This window comes from Drosophila innubila (genome assembly GCF_004354385.1).
Source record: "Drosophila innubila isolate TH190305 chromosome 2L unlocalized genomic scaffold, UK_Dinn_1.0 4_B_2L, whole genome shotgun sequence".
In the NCBI taxonomy this organism is placed as follows: Eukaryota; Metazoa; Arthropoda; class Insecta; order Diptera; family Drosophilidae; genus Drosophila; species Drosophila innubila.
In genome coordinates, this window is record NW_022995372.1 from 15,086,209 (window position 1) to 15,107,765 (window position 21,557).

Consider the following 21,557-nt stretch of genomic DNA (forward strand, 5'->3'; position numbering starts at 1 on the left):
AATAGTACACAATTTCAATAAGATCAATACTCTAGCTTGGAATGCAATTCTATTAGGAAATCAGCGCCGATAACCAATTCATCTAACCTGAGACCCACCGATATCGATGTTCATGTAAACAACCTAAACGTTGCATTAAACAGAGCACTCGATTCCCCAATGCTATACCCAAAATAACGATAAGTCCGTCTAAGCCAAATAGTAGAGCTCAACTTAGCAGACACTGTCTGGGCTCATTAAGCAGAAGCGATATCTTAGGAGATATCTCTTTGACACCAATTCTCTCTGTCTGAAACAGAAAAGAGGAATTGCGTAATCTCATTTACGATATGAATTATCAAATAAATTCTCAAATTCAAGTCAGTGAACTTAACCACATTGAGAAAAGCTTAAAACGCACACACCCGAGCAAAATTAGCATTAAATTGCTGCAACGCAGCAACCAATACCCAAAAGATGAACCCCTTAAACACGATATCTGCCTTTCAGTTGCTGAGCACAGTGGCATCGATATCGACATTCCCCCCATAATAAAATCTAAATTTGAGAAAGTAAACGCACTTGCATGGTCGTTTGAGCGAATCCATAAGCAGAACGATAACATGTCTTCCCTGAACAGAGTGCTTAAACGGCACACAAAACATGTTAATCGAGAAGTCAAACACTTTATCGAGCAACCGTCAGGGTCGGCCTCGTACATTGTGAACTTCGACTCGATTAGAAGAGCAGATGGCAATTGGCCAGGTGCAGAAGAGCTTGGTTTCACAAACGCCAAGCAGCTCTTAGAATGGATAAGTTTCAAAAACAGTAAAAAGACAATGGGCCCTGATGGTAGTAGCAACTACCTTCTAAAGCATTTCAATATGCCAGTGCTTAAGCACTTAGCCATTCTGTTTAATCATTGCTTTAACGCTAGTTATTTCCCTATCAGCTGGAAACGCAGTAAAGAGTCATTCCAAGCTAACCCCAATCCTTCAGGGTACAGACCCATATCAATACTTTCTGCAATTAGTCTTTTATTCGAAAAAATGTTAATGGAACAAATTAAAAGCATATTGAGTCCCATCAGATACTTAAACCCTATCAGTTTGGCTTCAGAGATAGCCTATCCATTAGCCATTCCTTAGCAGTAGCTAACAAATTCATATTCAGTAACTTATCCAGAAAGCGGGCCTTGCGTGTGCTCTCGACTTCGAGAAAGCTTTTGACACAGTCTGGAAAAACGGGTTAATTTACAAAATGAATAATATCTTTCAGTTCAACCCCAATACTACACGTATTATACATACTACTACTTCACGCTCCTTTTATGTCAGTTGCCCAGATGGCATTGAAAGATCTCTCACTCGAAAATAGCAGCAGGTGTCCTCAAGGGTCACTATTAGCACCAATTCTATATAACATTTATCTCGCAGATATGCCAAACTTTCAACAAGACCCTAACTCAACGTCAACAGCACGCATACAGCCGCTAGTTTACGCTGATGATATTCTTTTGCTATCCTCAGGTGCAAGTGTAGAAATGGATCTCAATAGTTATCTTGACCAGTTGTGTCACTACTTCTTCAAATGGCGATTAAAATTAAATAGTAATAAATGCGAAGGCTGTGTATTTCGTGGGCCCAGAACCACGGATGTATACAAAAGTGCCAGAGCATTCCAACCAAAATTATATGTCAATGGGAACACACCAATCCAAATAAATAACCAATTGAAATACTTAGGAGTCATATATGATGACAAACTAAATTTCAAGCCACGTTGAACATACCCTCAAAGGCCAAGATTCAACTGCAACAAATATACACATATTCAGGCCCTTAAGCCTAAGCCCATCTCCCAGTAGCATAGAAATGTGTAAATTACGCTCAGCTAATTCAACCCATTCTAATCCATGGTCACATAAGCTGGTTTAATATCAAATCCAGTCAAATGGAAATAATGCGTCTTTTGAAAGGCGCATTTTGACGAGCACTGGGAAGCTCTTCCTACAAACCCACTAACACGTCGTTATATCTCAAACTATAACCTTTACAAGACCACCAAGACTAACATTAGATACCCTTCTCTTTAGGATAATTGAAAAGTTTGTTGACCTAAATCAACACAGTAGAATCCACATTATATAGAAATTACAGATTAAAATTATTTAAAATAGTTTATTTATTAAATGAATTTTGTTCGTCACTAATAAAATCAAGACATTTGGGACTAGAAATTGATTTTGTCACAAGACTTAATAATACTATCAGAATATTTTGCGCAGTTTACAAGTTATTAATTAATTTTATAAACTGCTCAAATTCCCCATAGTGCTTTGTTAGCGCGCAAGCAGCGCGTCGAAAAGTCATACAAAATGAGAATATTCGCCCTTTGCACATACATGTCTTATGTAGCCAGACAGAGAGAGATGATGGGCGCGCAGGCTCATCTCTATGTATGACAATAAGTGTGTGCATATGTATGGGCTGCTGAGAGAATTGACAACATCGCTTTGTTTATAAGTTGATATCCTTTAAAATTTGTATGTAAGCTCTAATACCCTGTACAAATAAATTTTTTAATGAAGAAATTTCAAGGGCAAATAAATATTTAAAATTATAAAAAGAACACATCGCATATTTTTTATTATCTCAATTTATATAATTATAAGATTTACGATGTTTTTCTTTATAAAATATTAAAGACAATTATTTTTTATAGCTAAAGGGTATTTCATAGCACGCATGTTTTGTGTTTCGTTTGCTGTGCCAGCAACGAGCTCGGCCAGCCAACTGAATCGAAACCAAAAATAATTTCCCTCAAACGACGCGTCCACCGAAAAATTACCCAGTGGACGCCCCGTCATGCTTTTAGCTGAGACACTTTCAGTTGTATGGGATGACTTCTCTATAGGTTATTATAGGTTATTTGCTTAGTGTTTATACCTTCCAAATTTGTTTCAAATTTGTTACGAACTGCTTTTCTTTTTGGTGGGCCGCGCCGGCTGGCTCATCGATTCTCTGGGTAGAGTCCCATCCCTGGCCCGCAGTCCGAACAATCGACTACACCATCGATACACAAACAGCTGTGGCGAACGGAACTACACAACACTGCAACAAAGGACGACGGAAATCCACAGCATAAACAACAAAACCTGCAATAAACTACAAAACGGTAAGTAAACAAACAAACATTCACAAAACCTAACACTGATCCACCTCTCGTCCAAACAGGATCCCGGTTCCGGACCCAGGCGTACCCGCCCTGCCTGAGATGACCACCTCAACGTCATCTCCCTCATGTTGGCCACCGAATGGACCTACTTCATCCTGTGTTGGCCATCGTGCCATCCCTCCCCCTACAGCAATAATTAGACGGACATTTTTATCATCAGGTAAGTATCTTATTCTTCCGTGATTTTTCTCCAAAATTAACATCGTATCTTAACTTCTATTTACAGGTATGTGTGTATCAAACAATTAAACAATTCGGCAACAATGCAACAAGGAAGAAACAAACAAAACAGGCTAGGAACACATCGATATCGCAAACGCAACAAACTTGCCATAGGTAAGCTGGCAAGACAACGATGCGGAGACCCGCGGGAATTGTATGTATATATATATATTTGTATTCATGCTGGTGAGTTGGTATTGTGATTAGTGTGTGATTATCTGTAAATGTAAATATGTATCGCTTAATGACTACCTTGCCTACCTAAAGAGCTCTCTGGATAGGTAAAGTGGCGATATTTGTTTATGGGCATGTATTATATATGTAAATATACAATATTAATTGTATTTTGTTGGGTGTTTCTAGATCGTTATAGTTTCGTGTTGTTCCTACACTGTTGTGCCTTATTTTTTTAAAGGTTTTATTTTTATTTACTTTACTTTACTTTAAATTTTAATTTTACTTTAATATTTATATTTTACTTTAAATTTTTATTATTTTTACTTTACTTTAATTTTATTAATTATTTAATTTAATTATATTATTATTTAATTTTATATAAGTATTAATTTATAATTTTGTTCGACTTTTTTGTTATGTACGACACTCCATTTATATTTCCAAAAAATATTAATGATTACTTAAGACAGCGGCGTCGAACTTATTTTGGGCGGTACAAAGGGAAACAAGCGAACGTTTTTTTTTTGCAGCTCTTCAACTTAGAATTTGGCCACACTCGTGGCTGGCAATTGGTTCTGACTCACTCGTACGATGTCACAACGGGCTGCGACTCTCTTGGACGAATGGATCCCAATGCGCGACAACCTTTCAAAAAATAAAATGTGTGTCTGCCCAATGGCAACCGCTCCTGACCGCTGTCAACCTCCAACTCTCGTCCGCATGCTCTGCAGCAACGTGGTTTGATGAAAATTTGCCAATTCCCTTTTTCTCCTATTCATCCCACCGTTGCTGCAGTTTGAGTCCAATTTGACTCAATTGCATCGAGGGGCATGAAGGGGTAGCGCATATGTGCTGTCTCGCTTTGTAGTTGCTACCTATCTCTGTCTAGCAAAACATCTGGAGTTGCCACTCCCCCCACAGACTACTCGCCGCATTTGACGATATCACCTATCGATAGCCGCCTATTTAAATAAATAACAAAATATATCGACAGCGCCGATAATTAAGGAAATACAAATAACAATAAACATCGAGCTGGCACAAACGATAAAACATGAACATAACAAATTTGTGGTATTTTTTCCGTTTTTAAAAATACTAAAATTAACAAAGATAAAGTGCTCGTATTTGTGGTATTTTTCACTTTGTTATATACGGCAACACTTATTTATTTTATTATTTATTTACTATTTTTGATTTTCGAGGTAACAATTATTCCAATTCATCTGCTGCTTGCGAATTTCAGTGTGATCCATCGACAATTCCCGAGTTAGAAATGATTTGAGAAATGAGATCGCTTATTGATTTGTCTCCTTTCATAATAGTCCCTTCATCCACCATCACCAGTCGGGAAATCCAAGCCGCTGTCTGTGTTTTGCTGCCCGAAGAATCGGGCAAGCACGCTGTCAGTGAGGGAACCAAGGCTGCCACCATGTATACAAGCTCTAAGTTAATTTCATTGGAAATTTAATTGCAACCTAAACTAAAAGGGCCGTTTCAGGGCCACAAATTACATTTCCAACAAATTTAAATTTTACATATTTTATTTAAAATAATATAATACAACCTTAAAGGCCGGTATTTCAATGTCTAGTTAAGAATTTTGATAACTATAACAGAGATATTTTGATGTAAAATGTTTGGAAATTAATGTCAAACTGGAAAATATCTCTCTGGTAAGTTTAAAGGAGACATTGAAAACAGGCCCAAGGACCTATAGATAAATAAAAATAAATCCGAAAAAGCGTTAAATCAGCTTTTCGATAGCATTTCTTAAGCTCAAAAAAACAATTATCTTTCAGTTGCATTAGCAATTAGCAATCAAAAGACATTCGAAATGTAAAAAACATGTTTCATATATATGTTTATATTGTACAAATTATATTATTTATTGACAAAGCCCTACAATGTGTGTCAAATGGAATATGAAAATGTTATTGGCTGCAACTGTTGTAAAGGACAATATACAATACTACGTATAAATGTTAATCAAATTATCATATCATATAAGATTTTGTGTTATATATTCGATTTAATTGATACATTTGTCAAAAGTTTTAAATGAAGTGAAATGAAAAATAAAAAGGAAATTAATTAAACGGATTGAATGGCCTCCACATCACTTGGAGCCCTTGAGTTTGTGTCGTACTCCCCAGCGCTGATCTCCATGCACTTTCTCGCCAGGTATTTGGTGTCGAAAGTGAGCCCACTCGTTCTGATAGTAATGGTACAGGGCGACCGGATCGTTTTGTGGATTTCTTAGCCTATGCTTGGCCTGGGATTGAGCTGTTAAGTAAAGGAATATCATTATAGATATGAATTTAAAGCACAGCAGTGAGTGTCATACCCAGAGCTGAAAAACGACCGGCACTGCGAGGACGAGATGATCTGCGCACTTTGGACGAGTGAGTGGCGACATTTGGGCCCTGGTTTGGGTCAGACTCATCACTGGATGGACCGCAGGTCATATGCTTTGGATGCTTGCGAGTCTTGCTGCGACTGCGACGCTTACAATCGCTCTCTTTGTTTGGCTTCTTTGTTGCATCTATAGAGAGTTTATCTTGAAGCAAGCATGCTAAATTCAAGGTGTCCAATCCTTTGTCGCTACTGGGACGATCCTTGCTGCCACCGGAAAGGCGTTCCTGCGGCACATTCTCCTTATCCGTATCCCTGTCGCCTAATTTAGCGCGTGAGCTGACGGTGGCGCGTTTATGCAGACTGCTGAAATAGTCCTCCTTCGAGTACGACGCCAAACGCTCATCATATTTGATAAGTTTGCGGAGGTCTGGATTCAAAAAAGTGAAATTCATATTAAACGTTATTTAATGAAAATATTGCGAATCTTATTTTAAAATGAAAAGCAATTTACCATATAATATTTAATTGCATGTTTAATGTTCTCTTTGTATTTTAGGTTTATTCTTTTTTTACAATTGCTTTTGGTTTTAATTTGTGGTCTTACATTAGCTTGAGCATCATATGTTGATATTTTTTTGTTATTTTTTTTTTTTTTTTTAGAAACGAACAGCGAATTTAAAGTTTTTAATTTAGCAAAAAAGTCTTTAAATTTGAATGATATTGTTTTTTTTCTTTTTTTTATGATTGGAGATACTCTCGGCTATAGCATATTAAAGGGTATGGAATTTGTTCTAAACTATAATTATTCTAAGCTTATTTTACGTATTTTGCTGTTGTTGTATTTCAAATTATGCTAAGTATGTGTGTGTGTGTGTTAAAATTGAGAATGTATAATTTACAGCAGAATGACGCGATGAGAAAAAAAAAAGGATGAAAAACAAAATACAATTTCATATGCTAGGGATTTTTAATGTACTTGTGTGGGTGTGGGTGTGTGTGTGTGATTGATAATTTAATAAACATTTTGCATATTGACTTTACAATTTTACATTAAAACTAAACACATTGGCTTATTAATGATAATGGCTGATACTCGTAAGTTGATAGTGAAGATATGATGATGATGTTAATGATCAGCGACGATATCGAAATCGACGAAATGGCGCTCGCAGTCGCCGGCATTGGACACGCACCTCCTTTTTCAGGAACTGCGATATGGCCAGCGATTTAACAGCTGCTGTTGCCGCTTCGGCGGCACAACTACTGGCTGCCTTACCACCACTGTTGGGTGGCGCATATTTGCTGATGTCAAACTTGCGCTTGGGCGGCGTTGTCTGATGACGTAAATGCTGATGCTGACAATGATCCATGGAGTCGCCGGCTTGAGTGTTGCTCAAATCCAGGTCAGTCTCCAAGCCATCAGAGGAAACGGTAAAGATGTCAGAATTGTCACCTAGTTTCTCGCTCGGCGAAATGCAGCTGCCCAAGCTGCCGTTTAATTGTGGCGTCCGACGATGTTGTTGTTGTCGCGGTTGTCGTGTGTTTGGTGTCGATGTCACATTCAGGCAGTATCCATTGGATGCGATTAAAGGCTCCTTTGCTGGACTACGAGCATTGTCAACTGGACCTTTGGCAATTGTCTCGTATTTAATGCGCTCCCTTTTAATAGGCGGCTCATCAGTAGTCAACTGGGAGGTCAACTGATTATTTGCTGTTGCCTGTCCCTCACCGTAGGCATCCTCATACACATCATCATCATCGTCATCATCATTATCATCTTCGTCGTCGTCGTCTTCAGCATCCTCATCTTCCTCAACATCCGCATCAGTTGCTTCAATTTCCGCCTCATCATTATGCTGTTGATCAACAGAATCGGCCATTGTTTCATCATCATCATCATCATCATCGTCGTTGTCGTCGCCGCCTTGACTTTCAATGACTGCAGCCTCATCAACGGACTCATCATCATTTTCATGGCAGCCGACTTGTTCTTCCACATCGGTGGCTGGTGGTGTCATTACTGCATCCTGGCGTGTTGTTCCCTCATCTTTATTAGCTGCCTTGCCTCCATCTCCTTCATCATTATCATCGTCATCTTGTTCTCTGTTGATCTCCTTATCGACAGTTGTTGTTGTTGTTGTCGTCGTTGTTTGCTCTTCCTCTGTTTCCAGCGGCTCTTGCTTTAAGCCTTGATGTTTTCCTGTCTCCAGATTGTCGAAAACACCCAATTCTCGGAAATTAATGGGCTCATCGTTCTGCGTTCTTGCGGCACGACGTCTCTGAACCCGGGGCCAACCAGTGCGATTCGATTTGAGGCACTTGCGCTTTCGCTGATAGCTGCTAAACAGATTCATTCGACTATTTCGACGACAGCCGGAGCGGGAAGAGCGGAACTCATCATCATCATCGCCACTGCCAGCACTGGCGGCCAACAGATCGCACAGATCAAATTCGCTGGTAAAACAATAATCCGTTGGCGGTGGAGTCTGTACCTGTTGTTGCACCCGATGTTGTTCCTGATCCTGATCCCGTTCCTCTTCCTCCACATTGAGACTCAGTTCATTCAGATCGCGGTTAGTCAGCTCAAGATATTTATCAATTTGCCAGGCAATTAACATGGGGTTCACATATTGCATGCTCGCATCCAAGGCTTTCAGTGCACTGTCCTCCATCTCATACTCGAGTATCCCCTTTTTGCTGGGCAGCTTGCGTACTCCTGCCGCCAAGGACATGCCCGATGCCGACTGCACTGTGCCCGATTTTATTGTCATTTGACGTCGCTTGCGCTTGCCCAGCATCACGCTGCTGCTGTTCACCTCTCTTCTGGCCAACTCCAGACGTCGGGAGTAACTAACGGCTGCAGTGACAGCTGCTGCTGCGGCGGCGGCAGCTGCAGCGGCAGTCGGACGACGGCATCTAGCTGGCGTGGATGTGCACTCCGTGGCAGGAACTGTTGTGGTTACGGCATCATATTTATTTTGGCCACGTCGCATACGCTTCACAGTCTCACTTATCTCGGTGGCGAAACGCAGCTCCTCCACTGGTGTCGCCGCTTGCGAACGTATCTTGTTTGGAGGAGCACATGTGGTTGTGGTTGTTGATACGGATACGGATGCAGCTGCTGTCGTTGGTGTCGTTGCCACCTCCTGCTGTTCCTTCTCCTGTTTCAATGGCTGTTTAAGTGTTGGTTCCTCTGCCTCCGAATTGGTCTTGCTTTGTGAATCCTGTCGCTGGCGTATAATACAACTAACCAATGCCAATGTGGATGCATGCTCTCTGGGCGATTTACGTGGCGGTAAATCCACAACTCTGGCCAAGTGTTTATTACGCGAGTTGACACTGCTCTTTTGGCTATTACTATTACTATTACTATTACTGCAGCTGGAGCTGGAGCTGCACGCCCGTTCCACCTCCAGCAATTGAGCGCGTTCGCTTAGCGGCACAAAGTCACGTTCCATTAGCTCTGGTGTGCTGGCCTTGCTATCACATTTGACTATTGGCAAGCGAATGTTTAGTTGTTGTTGTTGCTGTCGTTTTTGTTGCTGCTGCTGCTCCTGTTGATAGCGCTGCAGGAGATGCAACTTTTTGTGCTTGTACATGGAGCAAGTGGTGTTTGTTGTTGTTGTTGTCTGATTGCTATCCGACTGTTCCAGTTTAATTTGTGACTTTAATTCGCTCGAGTGTTGCTCCTGCTCCTTTTGTTGTTGCTGCTGCTGCTGCGGACACAACTTGCAATTGTGTGACTTAGTGCGCTCCATGGGAATGGGTCCCATCTCGTAGGGAAGCTTACGATAACGCGTTGAGCCATAGTAACTATAATAGTGCTCCTCTCCAGCATCCTGGCGCTGGAACACATGATGCCACAGATCCGCATTGGGCAGCTCCTCAAATGCGTAGCGTAACTTTTGCAATCTCAGACTTTTGCTGCAGTCAAACATGAGATCGGTTCCCAGCGTCGTCGTTGTCATCTTCGTCATCGTCGCCTTTGTTCCCTTTGTTGTTGTTGTTGGCGTTGTTGTTGTCGCCGTCAGTTGCGTCTGTTGTTTCTCCTGTTTGGCTTTGGGTGTTGTCAGTTTTTGGTATTTGATGGAACGCCTTGCTGGTGACTTTTTGAGAGTGTTTGCTTGGCCAGCATTTCGTTTCAGATTGATGGATATACGTGATAGCCTTCTGGCAGCACGCTCTTCGCGTGTATCGACACGACTTGTTGCTGTTGTTGTTGCTGGCAGGGATTTGCTCAACTTTGTGCTGGCCACATAGTCTTCATCGCTGCCAGAGGAACAACTGGAAACGTCATCGTCCTCATCATCATCCTCCTCGTTCTCGTCTTCGTGCTCATCCTCTTGTATTTGCTGTTCCTGTTGTTGTTGTTGTTGTTGTAGCTGCTTTGTCATCTTCTTTCTATTTGTGTTTGCTTGCTCCCCCATCCCATCCTCCAGTTTGGACTGCGTCTGTCGGCGCAACTGCAGCTGACTGCTGGTCGTTGCCGCCGTCACAATGGCTGTCGCCATCCGGCTGCTCTTCCGGGTGGCTGTCGCTGTCGCCGTTGTCGTCGTCGTTGCCATCGTTTGGCGTGACTTTAACAGTTGCGATTGCATCTCCGGCTGGATGGGGGCGTTTGGAAAGCGCTGCTGACCCCCGCCACCGCCGCTGCCATTGCTGCTACTGCTGCCAGTTGACAATTGACGTAGCAGTTGCAACGGTGCCACTCCCGTTCCAGTTCCTGTTCCCACTCCCGCTCCCTTGCGACGCCTTCCCACAGCCGCGGCACGTCCGGGCATTACTGCTGTTGTCGCTGTGGAGCAAGCAACTGCCTCCAGTTCGCTGGTACTGTCTATGCTGGCCGAGGATATACTATGATGACCACGTGCATCAGATGTTGTCTGGCGATCCACATCCGTAAGCAACTCACTGCTGCTGCGTGTGGTTGTTGTCGTCGTCGTTGTTGTTCTGGGAAACATGAAATTCTCTGCCTCACCGTTGAGTCGCTGCAGCTCCGATTGTCGCACCTTCTGGAACTTGACAATTAAGGAGGGTGAATCAATTGTGGCATTTGTGGCACCTCGTCTCATGCGAGGCGGTGTCGCTGTTGCATCGCTAGCTTCTACCACCTTGTACAGAGATGAGGGCGGCAGCATGGCGCGAATCGGTGGCGACAACACCGAATTATTTGTCTTGCGTCGCGTCGGATTTGTGGGCGTGGCAGCGGTTGTTGTGGCATTATTACTGGCCGATAGCTCCATGCGCTGCAATTCCGCAAGACTCGTCACTTTCTTCGTTGGCGATGGCGTTTGTGTTGGTGTCTGTGCGTGTGGATTCGTTGGTGAATTTGGCGTTGCCTGGAACTTTTCTGATGAGTGCTTTCCCTTGGTGATCCGCTTGGATTTTTCACGCAAAACCGGCGATGGTCGCTGCCTGTTATTGTTGTTGTTATTGTTGTTGCTATTGTTATTGCCACTGCTGTTGTTGTTATCCGTTTGATTAACCGATTTCAAGGTGAGAGCAATAGCGCTATCGCTCAACAGCTCATCCACTTCCATATCGCTGTAGATCTCAATGTCTTTTTGCTCCGTTTCCGTTTCTGTTTTCTCCGTTTGCAGCTTTTGCAGCTGCTCTTCCCGTTGAAGAAACCCGCTTAAACTGGCCGAAACTTGGATGAGTGTATCCAAGCCCAAAAAATTGTTTGCGTTCTTGGCAAACAGCTCGTGATCCTTGCTCTGCAAATGTATGGTTAATGTGTCGTATTCAATCTTGCAAATCTCACAAACACCACACTGCTTGTCACTCGACTCCTTAATGTGATCTCGGCAATGTGATCTTGGACTATCCGGCGTTTGTATGGAAGCTGCTTGCTTTTTACACGCTTGCAACGCGGCGTGCTGCAGTGGCACCAATTGTGCTGTTCGCTGTGCCTGTTCCTTACTCGTATCTTGATCCTTATCCAGCTGACGCTGCGATGTTCGTGAGCCAAGCGACTTGCGTGTCATACTCTGCAACACATCCGTCGTCGTCGTCGTCTTCTTGGCCTGCAAACGAAAGGCGCCGTCGTCACTGCTCAAATCTAATTTTGGCCACTCCTCGGGTTGTTTAATCAAATGATAATAGGGTCGATGGTTTCGCTTGATTGACTCGATCTTGATGAAATTGCCCTTCAATTGGATATTGGCTGATCTGTCACTTGTTCCGCTTCCAGTTAAAGATCCCTCAGCTCCTCCTCCTCCTCCACCCTGTAGATATTGACGTAGTTCCGTCTGTATGCGCTGAAAGAAACGTAATGCGTACTCAGTCTGCCAGACAATGTACGTTACATTCAAGTTTTGTTTGTTGTTACTGTTGCTGTTGTGTCGCTGATGATGCTTTTGACTAGGATTCGAATCGATTGGGATGGATGGACTCTGTTGTGCTTCCCGCACACGACTTAGAATCGTGTCGGCTCGTGTCTGCCGACTTTTGCGCTGAATTCCGCCAGTGACATCCTCGTTGATTCCAGATGCGCTGGTATTCGGGGTTGCAGGCGTTAAAGGCGTTCCAGGACGACTGCGACTATTCTGATTCTGATTAGTTGCGGCAGGAACGGCAACAGGAATGGGATTTGGACAACTCTTGTCCTTATCGGTTATGAAATGTGTAATACTGTCGTTGAGAAAGAACTCAAGTGTGCCTCCAAGCGCTTTGATTTCCGACTCAATGCGCTTGGTCAGCTGATGATCGCAAATGTCCAAATAGAACTTGAAATGGCAAAGTGGACGTTTGCTCTTGATGACCTTTACTTTAGATCGCTGATGAGACCGAGACTGTGGCTGTTGGTATGGCTCTGGTTGTGGCTGCTGCTGCTGTTGAGGATTTGTTGCTCTTGTTGTTGTTGTTGTTGAAAGTTTGCTTTTAATAGCACTTTGCTTATCCGACTGCGGTTGCATACCTTTAGGCGCAAATAAACTGTTGCGATGGACCAAGAATTAGAAGTAAACAAATTGAAAAATACATATACAATTAGTTTCATTATTATTGATTGCCCTCTTAGCCTACTACACAGCAGCCAACCAACCAAAAGATTCACATCTCTTTCAGCAGCTTTTAATCCACAATATTTACACTTTTTCTTTTCTATTCTATTTTACATGTTCATTCATACATCGCCCTGGGGCGTCTTTCTATTTACTTTGTGTGCGTATTAGTTCTTGTCACGGCTTTAATGTGTGTGCAATGCGTTGATTTATTTTATATAAATTAATTAAATTAAGCGGCGATTTGATAATTTTTTTTAGCACAACAAAAAAGGAACAAAAAACAGCGGCGTCTTTTGCGGGTTGCCAGATCGTTGCTTAGAGAAAAAATAAAGATATCGATACACTTAAATAAAACATCAAACTACAACAAAATTAGCAAACCAAAAAACAAGATAGGTAGAAAAAATAGGCAGTAAAATACAAAATTAGAAACGTAAAGAAAATTAAACAAAATATATCGATACTTTCAGCTTGCTCAAAATGGCTTATGTTCGTTCATTTTGTTTATTAGTTCGATAAATTCGACTGCAGATATTAATATAGGTGCCCACACACGACAAACATGTGCGCTGAGCATGCTCGGGTCGTCGAAGTTTTTCTTTGCCCACAGACAGCGAGCGGCTCGTTAATAACAAGACTACGTGTTACGTTTTCAATAAATATTTTGCTCAATTTTTATCTCATTGACGTTTAAATCAAACGGACTTTTTGTGTGTTTTGATTTGATGTTCACACAATGAAAATTCCCGCGTGCCGAGCATGCTCAGCGCGCATGTTTGTCGTGTGTGGGCACCTTAACAGCTGTAGACAGACAGATATGACTTTAATTATAACCAGATAAATTTAAATACGATTCTTTGAATTGTCTTTTGAGCGAATAGAAAATGTAATGTTTTACAGAAAACGAGTCCACATTTTATGTTCGTATATGTGAGTACATACATCCAAACATTGGTTTGCTGACCGTTACGAAGACACATTGCATGCGCAGCACAAAACATACACTCACAAATGAACATGTGTGTGTGTGTGTATTTATGTCAAAATGCGTGTGCAGGGTTGAATACCAGCCATGTCAACAGCAATAACAACAACCACGAGTTAACGAGTCGTCGACCGTTTGGCTAACAGAATATAGCGCACACGTTCAATTTCATGCATTATTCGAATACGTATACATATATGTATATATATTAGCAGCTGCCTCTTAATTTTAAGATGTTACCACATTTGCACAACTCTACAGATTTTTTAGTAAACGAATGCGCAAAAAGTTTCTACATAATGAACAGCAGAGTAAAAGAGACCAATTTTGTTGTCAAATTCACCACAGCAGACTGAAAACAAAAACAACAAAGCTTCAAACGGAGTGGAAAGATGGACAACAAAAAAATAAAACAAGAAAGCGTAAACGCAGAGAGCAAAAGCAAAAACAACAACAACGTAACGCACAATTTCAAAGCGCGCGCACACAGATACAAACGTGCATAATATGTAATATGTGTGTGTGTAGATAAAATAATATTCGTGTTAAGTTGTAGATGGAGCTGCCAGACAGCTAACGAAACAAATGTTGTATGTACATACATACATATGTACATACGACGAGAGCATGCACATTTTACGAGTTTCGGCATTTATGTGTGTCTATGCCGTGGAACCAGAAACATGTCCACACGCAGCTACACATACACATTAGTTATTTCCACACACACATAAACACACTGCCATGAGCCCAGCGGCGGCAGAGTATTTGTAATTTGGCGTTGCTTTGCTCTAAAACGCCTGCAATTTAATGTGTCTGTTTGTATGTACGTACACACATATTCACGTACGTATGCATGTGTATCTGTGTAACCTCAAGTACATAAACAAAGCGCTGTGGCCAATTTTTGTTCGTTATTTCTGCTGTTATTTACAAATTGCGAGTAATACTCGTTTTTTTCATTTCTTACACACACCTTCGACATGTCGTCGTCATTGTTGCTTGCTTTTCTCGTACTTATGCATGAAGGAAAAAAAAAATGGTGACGAATCGTTCGTAAAAGTGCGAAAATAGAAATAAACTTGCTGTAAAACAAATAACTCTTTTAAATGCTTATTGCACACCACTAACGCACACACACACACACTCGCGCATAATTTATATATGTATATGCACACAAGATGCAATGGCGGGAACTGAGCTGCCTTTGGTTGGCTTATTCGGGGGGTAGGGGGTGGGTCTTACCTTTTAGAAATTCACGTAGTTGTTCGGCGGATATATTTCTATAGCCCAATTCATTTAGGTGCTGGAGTATGGCCCGCGCATCCAATGGCAAATGTGACATTTTTCCAGTACAAGCATTTACTGATTGTTATTATAAAAATTGTGACTGTATTCGTAAACTACACATACACTCGTACGTACAAGCTCACACACAACTAATACAAATACAACGGCAACTTTGTATTTCGTTTCTCCTTCTTTCGTTTGTTGTTGCTCCGTTTCTTTGCTGTTCACTTTCTGCCTGTGCTTCTTCTTGTACCCGCTTTGTGCTGCTGTTTGCAGCCTGCCGACAATCGAATTGACAAGCAAGAAAATTTTCACTGTACCTTTTTTCTCATTCAATTTTGTCGCAAACACTGCACGATTCGCGTATGTATTTCACGACTGATTTTCAATTCTTTAACTGTATTTGCTTGTGGCGAATTGATAAGTTGCTTCTGGCAATGCCAAGATGAGAACAGAACGGTTGAAAACGAGCGTCGTCGTCGTCGCGTCACCTTTTCGTTGTTATTGCTTTGAAATTTTTCAGCTAATTGCGTGGCCGTTCATTATTTCTATTGTTTACGAACAGCTTTTACTCGAAAATGTTATAACATTTTTACATATTTGATCAATGATTTTATAACAATATCCATAAAATAAAATGCACCAACAATGTTCGTTCAACTCGCACAACACAACTCACAATTCTGTGTAAATCGTTCAGATTAAGTTCAATTGAACTAACTAGTGAAGTGAACGAACGAACTAAATCGCTGATTGTAGGTCATTTAGATCAGTTGGCTCGATTGATTTATTTTTATTTCTTCATTTTATTTATTTGTTTTATGTGTATTTAAATAATCTGTACCTTCAGTTTAGTTTTCACGTTGTATGACAACGGTGGCCAAGTAAAATGTTAAATTAATAAATAGAAAATTTGAAATAATGTTTTTATCGATACTTCTGTGGTCTTATCGATTGCGCACTTCACAAACATCGATAACAAGAAGACGAGTATCTTTGGCATCGATGGTCAGCTTATTTTGTCGATATTATCACTGATGAAAATTAAATACTTAAAAACGCAAAAAATTAGTAAGCTTGATAAAAATGTAAAATAGAAAATTTGACAAAATTAATGTAAAGATTTTAATGAAGGTGTTAAATTCGTCAGCCCTCGGGAAAGATACGTTAGAAAACTAAATTATAAAAAAAAAAAAAAAAAAAAAAAATCAAAATCGAGAAAATTCCAACAAAATTTTGGAAAAATTTCTTAAAAATTCTAGCCAAAAAAAAAATTGTAAAATGGTACAAAAATTCAGATTACCTTTCTTCGGAAATGTATCTATTTTTTTAAGTTAAAAAAAAAAAAAATAAATTTAGATCGAAAATTTTTACTGGAATGGCAACACTCGGTTGACGGACGCTGCCCCGAAAAACAACGGCACTTTTCGTTCACTGAACGAACTGTCTTAGGATCTATTCACTGAACAAACTATATTAGAATCAGTGATGCCGATTTGGCCTTTTTGCGGATAGATTTGTCCTATTTTAAACTGCTCCAGCCGGGAAAAATCTCAAACATCCTCTATCCGAAAACCTGGCCTTTTTTTTAAGATAGTTTCTCAATATGCCAATATCCACTTAGTAAATAAAATGGCAGAATGTTGAAAATACGAAAAGTTTTGGATCGAAGCAAAAAAAATATCAAAAGACGGCGGACAATAACCCTTTTTGGGAACTAGTCAATATTGCTCTGACCGCATTGGTACTGCCTTAATCAAATGCAGAAGTAGAGAGGGTGTTCAGTCAAGTTCAATTAGTAAAAACAAAATTAAGAAACCGCCTTGAAATAGAGAAGTTAAATTAACCATTAAGTAAAAGTGTATATTATACAATTTTTCAATTATATGTTTATGTATATTTTATCTTCTGAAGATTCGGATTGCGTCAGCACAAACAAGCCTTGGTGCCTTCTTTATCAATTACCCGACAAATACCCAAAACAAATTGGAGATGTGGCGGCATATGACTTAAAAGAAAAGGCCGAGGAGAAAATATTATTTTCAAAATAATCAGGGATGCCCTCAAACTGTTAAATAAACAAATAAAAAATGTTCTATTTTCTGTCCTATTTTTTATTTTTTTTATCCTTCTTTCCCTGTTTTCCTTGGTCGTTTTGTCCTATTTTCCCAAAAAAAAGATGGCATCACTGATTAAAATGCTAGTCACTGAACTAAATGACCTACAATCAGGGATTTAGTTCGGGACTAGTTCAATAGAACTTCGATACAATTCGGAATATAGTGGCTTTGTGGTTCTTTGATTGGTTCTGCGTCTGCGCCCCTGTATTTATTAATTGTATACACTGCATTTAACATGTTGCGCGCTTGCCAATCTTGTGTTTTTTATTTAGTGCTTGTTTTAGGTAAGAGCGATGTCAGTTTATATGAAAACATATAAAATATTGTATTATTAGACATGCGATCTAATTTAATCGGTCTTTGTTACGCCCGCAGCCTCCAGTTGTCTAGTTTCCACTGTGAACAGCCATCGTAATGGATATGGATATGGATACGGATATCCACGAGGAGGACCAACAACAACGGCGCCGCCGACAACGACATCTTTAACGCCCAAGGAATATTTGGATAGCAAGTCGGGTTTCTCAACATTTGGCATTATTGCCATAATCTTTACGATTATTGTGCTTTCACTAGTGTTTTACTATGGAGTTATGTGTTATCCGCTGTTATGTCGCGATGATAAGAAATATCGCTTCATGGACGTGTCATCTACCATCACGACGGCCACATCGCGATCCATACAATCGATAGAGAACTATCCGGTGGACCAGAAGCATCATCATCAACTTGCCTAAGTAATTGCCTCATTTTACACGAAATCCAAAACCGATAAACTAAGTACTTAAAACGAAAGAACGAAAACAAGGATACAAATCATTAGTATTCATGTATACACACACACATACAAGCATACAAACACACACACACACCTATATACCTGCACACTCATTTACTCATGCATATGTATGTAGCAATAACCAGTTCAGCTGTTGTCTGAAAATTTAAATATTCATATTATTATATATTTAGAGTCTGTATTCGCTATTTTAGTTTTTTGCTTCATATTAGTTTATTTTCGTGTCGTTTTATGCTACAACATTGACATCATATAACAGACTCCATTTTAAAGAATTTATTTTAAATCTTTCTTAGCCTGCGCATGCGTACACGCACACACACATACATATGCACATATGTCCGTCTACCTGAATGAGGTGAATTTACAGTGAATCAAAAAAGTATTTACACACCAATAATTTTTATTTTTTATGTAACTAGATAATTTATTATATTTTGAATCTAACATAACCAACAAATGTTTCTATACTTAAGACTTAATTCAAATTGAAGGAAATTTTTATGAATTTTTGCTTACATTTATTACAAAGTTTTGTCTAATTTAAATTGCATCGTTTTATATTCTTCAAGTTAATTGCTCTAATAGTTATCAAACAAAGTAAAATATTCGAGGTGTGCCTATTAGGGTGCCTCGATTCGGTGCGGTCAAATCTAAGATGTTTTCACCAACAAACCTTGCATGGACGAAAACTATGTTTTAAGGACAATTGGTCATTTGATTTCCTGAAATTTTGAAATTCCTGGTTCTAAAAAGAGTTTTAATATCAATATCAGGATCGGACTAAAAACACTAATAATATGCTAATGATAACATGCTAAACAATAAATTTTTCAACTTAAAAACTTTCTTGTAGTTTCCGTAGTTAACTAGTTTTGGTTACCATTCGTTGGAAAATAAAACAAAATCGATACACGCTAGTGCGCATACTTTTTTGATTCACTGTGTTTATGTATGTCTGTCTTATTTGTTCCCCAATCATCGCAGGTAGTTTTCATTTTCTTTTTGCGGCTTCAAAAACGTTTTCACTGACAGTTAAAGTCCAAGTCAAATTGTTTTAAGGTCGTAGATTTTCATATAATTATTTTTTAGCACCGTTGAAGAATCCGCACCAACGATTTCATTGTTTAGCTCACAGGTTGTTTATAGAAACACCACGTACTTAATTTATGCAATACTTATGCCAATCTTGACATATTTTTATAAAAAAATTTACCTTTAGATTAAGCAAAGATCTGAATTTACAAATAATGCATTTAGTACTTATTAGCTGATACAATTTGGAATCGCTTTTTACATTAGTTAATAGTACGCTTTATATGTGTTGTGCATTTTCACATTACTCAATAATAAAAGCCATCCAAATAAAAGTGTATTGGTCTTGTTCATTGGTAGTTTATTTGCATGCTCGATTTATCGCAATATCGTTTAGTGACTAAATCTAATACATAGTATTCAGATGCACCTGCGACTTGGGTTTAAATGATTGCAGACAATTGGTTGAATTAATTTATTGGATAAGTAGAAAAGTAGCCTGAACTGCAGTCTTAGTGGGAAAAAGTGTTGTCGGTGTCAGCCGGCATCTTTACAGCTCGTCCTTGACATCATCGTCCAGGTCAATGTCACTTAGATCGATGTCCTCCTCGGTGGGTAGCTGGCCATCCTTGCCGTCCCAAGCATCGACGCTTGTTATCGTTGGCTTTTTGGCGCCACGCACGGGCGCAGTGTGTCCGCGTCCATAGGAAATGTCGCGCAAGAATTCATTGATGCCATCCTTGGAGAAGGATCCCTTCAGTACGGAGAATTTCATTTTCTTAAAGTTGACCACGGCCATGGCTGGATAACCAAAGCCTCCCACTTCCAGAGACTCCTCGAGAGCTGGCTGTTGACCGCCCTCGGACCACGCCCATCCCCACTGCTTCTGCTTGAACTTGTCGCCCAAGGTGCGCAAAGTGTCCAGGAACTTGTTGCGGCACTTGGCATTGCAGTCCAGAATATGCGGCAGCACGGAGACCACACACAATGGTTTGCCCTCGCACGCGCTGTCAAAGCTCGAGTCATCCGTAATCTCCACGAGCTCTGGTGCTGGCACATTCTCCACATGCTTGTCGCTGGCCCAGCTTATAATGTCGGATGCAGTGCGACCGCCATCGTATTCCTGAGCATCGCTGGATCGCTTCGAGCCGGCTGGGAAGAACTTGATTGTGGGATAACCGCGTACATTGTATTCGGCTGCTTTAGTCTGGTGTGCGGTGGCATCCAGAGCACCCAGTTTGACCTTGCCCTTGAGCTCCTTAGCGGCCTTGGCCCACTCGGGCTCCAGATTCTTGCAGTGACCGCACCAGGGTGCAAAGAATTCCACCAGCCAAATATCATCGGAATTTAACACCAACTTGTCAAAGTTGTCTTCCGTCAGCTCGATGACATCACCACGAGAGTTTGATGAGCTGCCACCGCCGCTGCTGCCACCGCTACCGCCTCCAAAAGCGGCTTGCACCTTCTTCTTGGCCTCGGCGAGAGCCGCCTCCGCAATTGCGTTGGCGGTACGCTGTCCGCTGTAATCGGTGGGCGTGCGTTTGTTGGCGCCGAAGATTTTGATGGTGGGAAAGCCACGTACACCGTATTTGCCGCTTAGCTCGTTGTGCTCATCGGCATTAACCGAGCCCACCTTGATGACACCCTTGAGCGCCTTGGCCAGCTTCTTGTACTCCGGCACCAAGGTCTGGCAGTGTCCGCACCAGGGAGCATAGAACTCCACAACCCAGATGGCATCGTCCTGGACAACCTCGCGATCAAAGTTTGATGGCGTCAGCTCCACGACGGCGTCAGAGGGTGAGTAGAATGCGCTAGTGCTGCCACAAACCAGCACTAACAACAATACGCTTGCTGTAAATGGGCGTATTTTTTGTTAACAGGTAGGTTAAATATACATGCATGCATATGTACAAAAACGACATGTATCCATATGTAATTACTTACATGCGCACAATAACTGCATCATCGTTGTTTCGGGTTTTCACTTTGAGCTTCTAGCACTATGCTCGACTTACGTGTCGCTTTCAATGTGTGTAACAACAATGAGTTGTATAGTTTTTATATTGTGCAAAAAGCCGACAATAAGTCGTGTACACGTCACTCTCTCTCTCTACTCAACACAGTTTGAAAACGGTGTTATTGAACACAGTTTTCATACGGTGTTACTCAGCACAGTGCTGGTTCCCAGAAAAAAATCCATTCCCATATTCAGATCAAATAGAAAGCCATGTGGCCACTTTGAACTCCGACCGGTAGGTGGAGCAATTTTTGCAAACAGACAAGAGGTGGCGCATCAACTACGCCACCTATGGTTTTGAGCTTAATATGGATGTCGCGCTTTTTAAAAC

General features: G+C 40.8%; 3 protein-coding genes and 1 long non-coding RNA gene across 8 annotated transcripts; 2 read left to right on the forward strand and 2 right to left on the reverse strand.

The window, feature by feature from the left end:
* Positions 1-3,066: 3,066 nt before the first annotated feature.
* LOC117781086 lies at positions 3,067-3,844 on the forward strand. Its single transcript, XR_004617146.1, has 3 exons — positions 3,067-3,156; positions 3,216-3,376; positions 3,443-3,844. It is a non-coding gene; the product is annotated as an uncharacterized LOC117781086 (long non-coding RNA).
* Positions 3,845-6,159: 2,315 nt separating this feature from the next.
* LOC117781859 (protein chiffon-like) lies at positions 6,160-15,952 on the reverse strand. 4 transcript variants are annotated; one of them, XM_034618736.1, is made up of 4 exons: positions 15,211-15,952; positions 12,893-12,909; positions 7,167-12,260; positions 6,160-6,400 (listed from the first exon to the last, which is right to left on the reverse strand). In XM_034618736.1, exons 1-4 carry the CDS (start codon positions 15,308-15,310, stop codon positions 6,293-6,295), a joined length of 5,319 nt encoding a protein of 1,772 aa, XP_034474627.1. In that variant the 5' UTR covers positions 15,311-15,952; the 3' UTR covers positions 6,160-6,292. The 4 variants fall into 4 exon arrangements, with proteins under 4 accessions (XP_034474627.1, XP_034474626.1, XP_034474623.1 ...); XM_034618735.1 differs by having other exon boundaries at positions 7,167-7,750; positions 7,871-12,909; XM_034618732.1 differs by having other exon boundaries at positions 7,167-12,909.
* A 1,588-nt stretch (positions 15,953-17,540) lies between these two features.
* Positions 17,541-19,539, forward strand: LOC117781861. 2 transcript variants are annotated; one of them, XM_034618739.1, is made up of 3 exons: positions 17,541-17,659; positions 17,751-18,112; positions 18,471-19,539. In XM_034618739.1, exons 1-2 carry the CDS (start codon positions 17,611-17,613, stop codon positions 18,110-18,112), a joined length of 411 nt encoding a protein of 136 aa, XP_034474630.1. In that variant the 5' UTR covers positions 17,541-17,610; the 3' UTR covers positions 18,471-19,539. The 2 variants fall into 2 exon arrangements, with proteins under 2 accessions (XP_034474630.1, XP_034474629.1); XM_034618738.1 differs by having other exon boundaries at positions 17,751-19,539.
* LOC117781860 (protein disulfide-isomerase A6 homolog) lies at positions 19,540-21,323 on the reverse strand. The gene is made up of 2 exons (XM_034618737.1): positions 21,154-21,323; positions 19,540-21,060 (listed from the first exon to the last, which is right to left on the reverse strand). The coding sequence occupies exons 1-2, from the start codon at positions 21,173-21,175 to the stop codon at positions 19,760-19,762; spliced, it is 1,323 nt and encodes a 440-aa protein (XP_034474628.1). The 5' UTR covers positions 21,176-21,323; the 3' UTR covers positions 19,540-19,759.
* Positions 21,324-21,557: the final 234 nt, after the last annotated feature.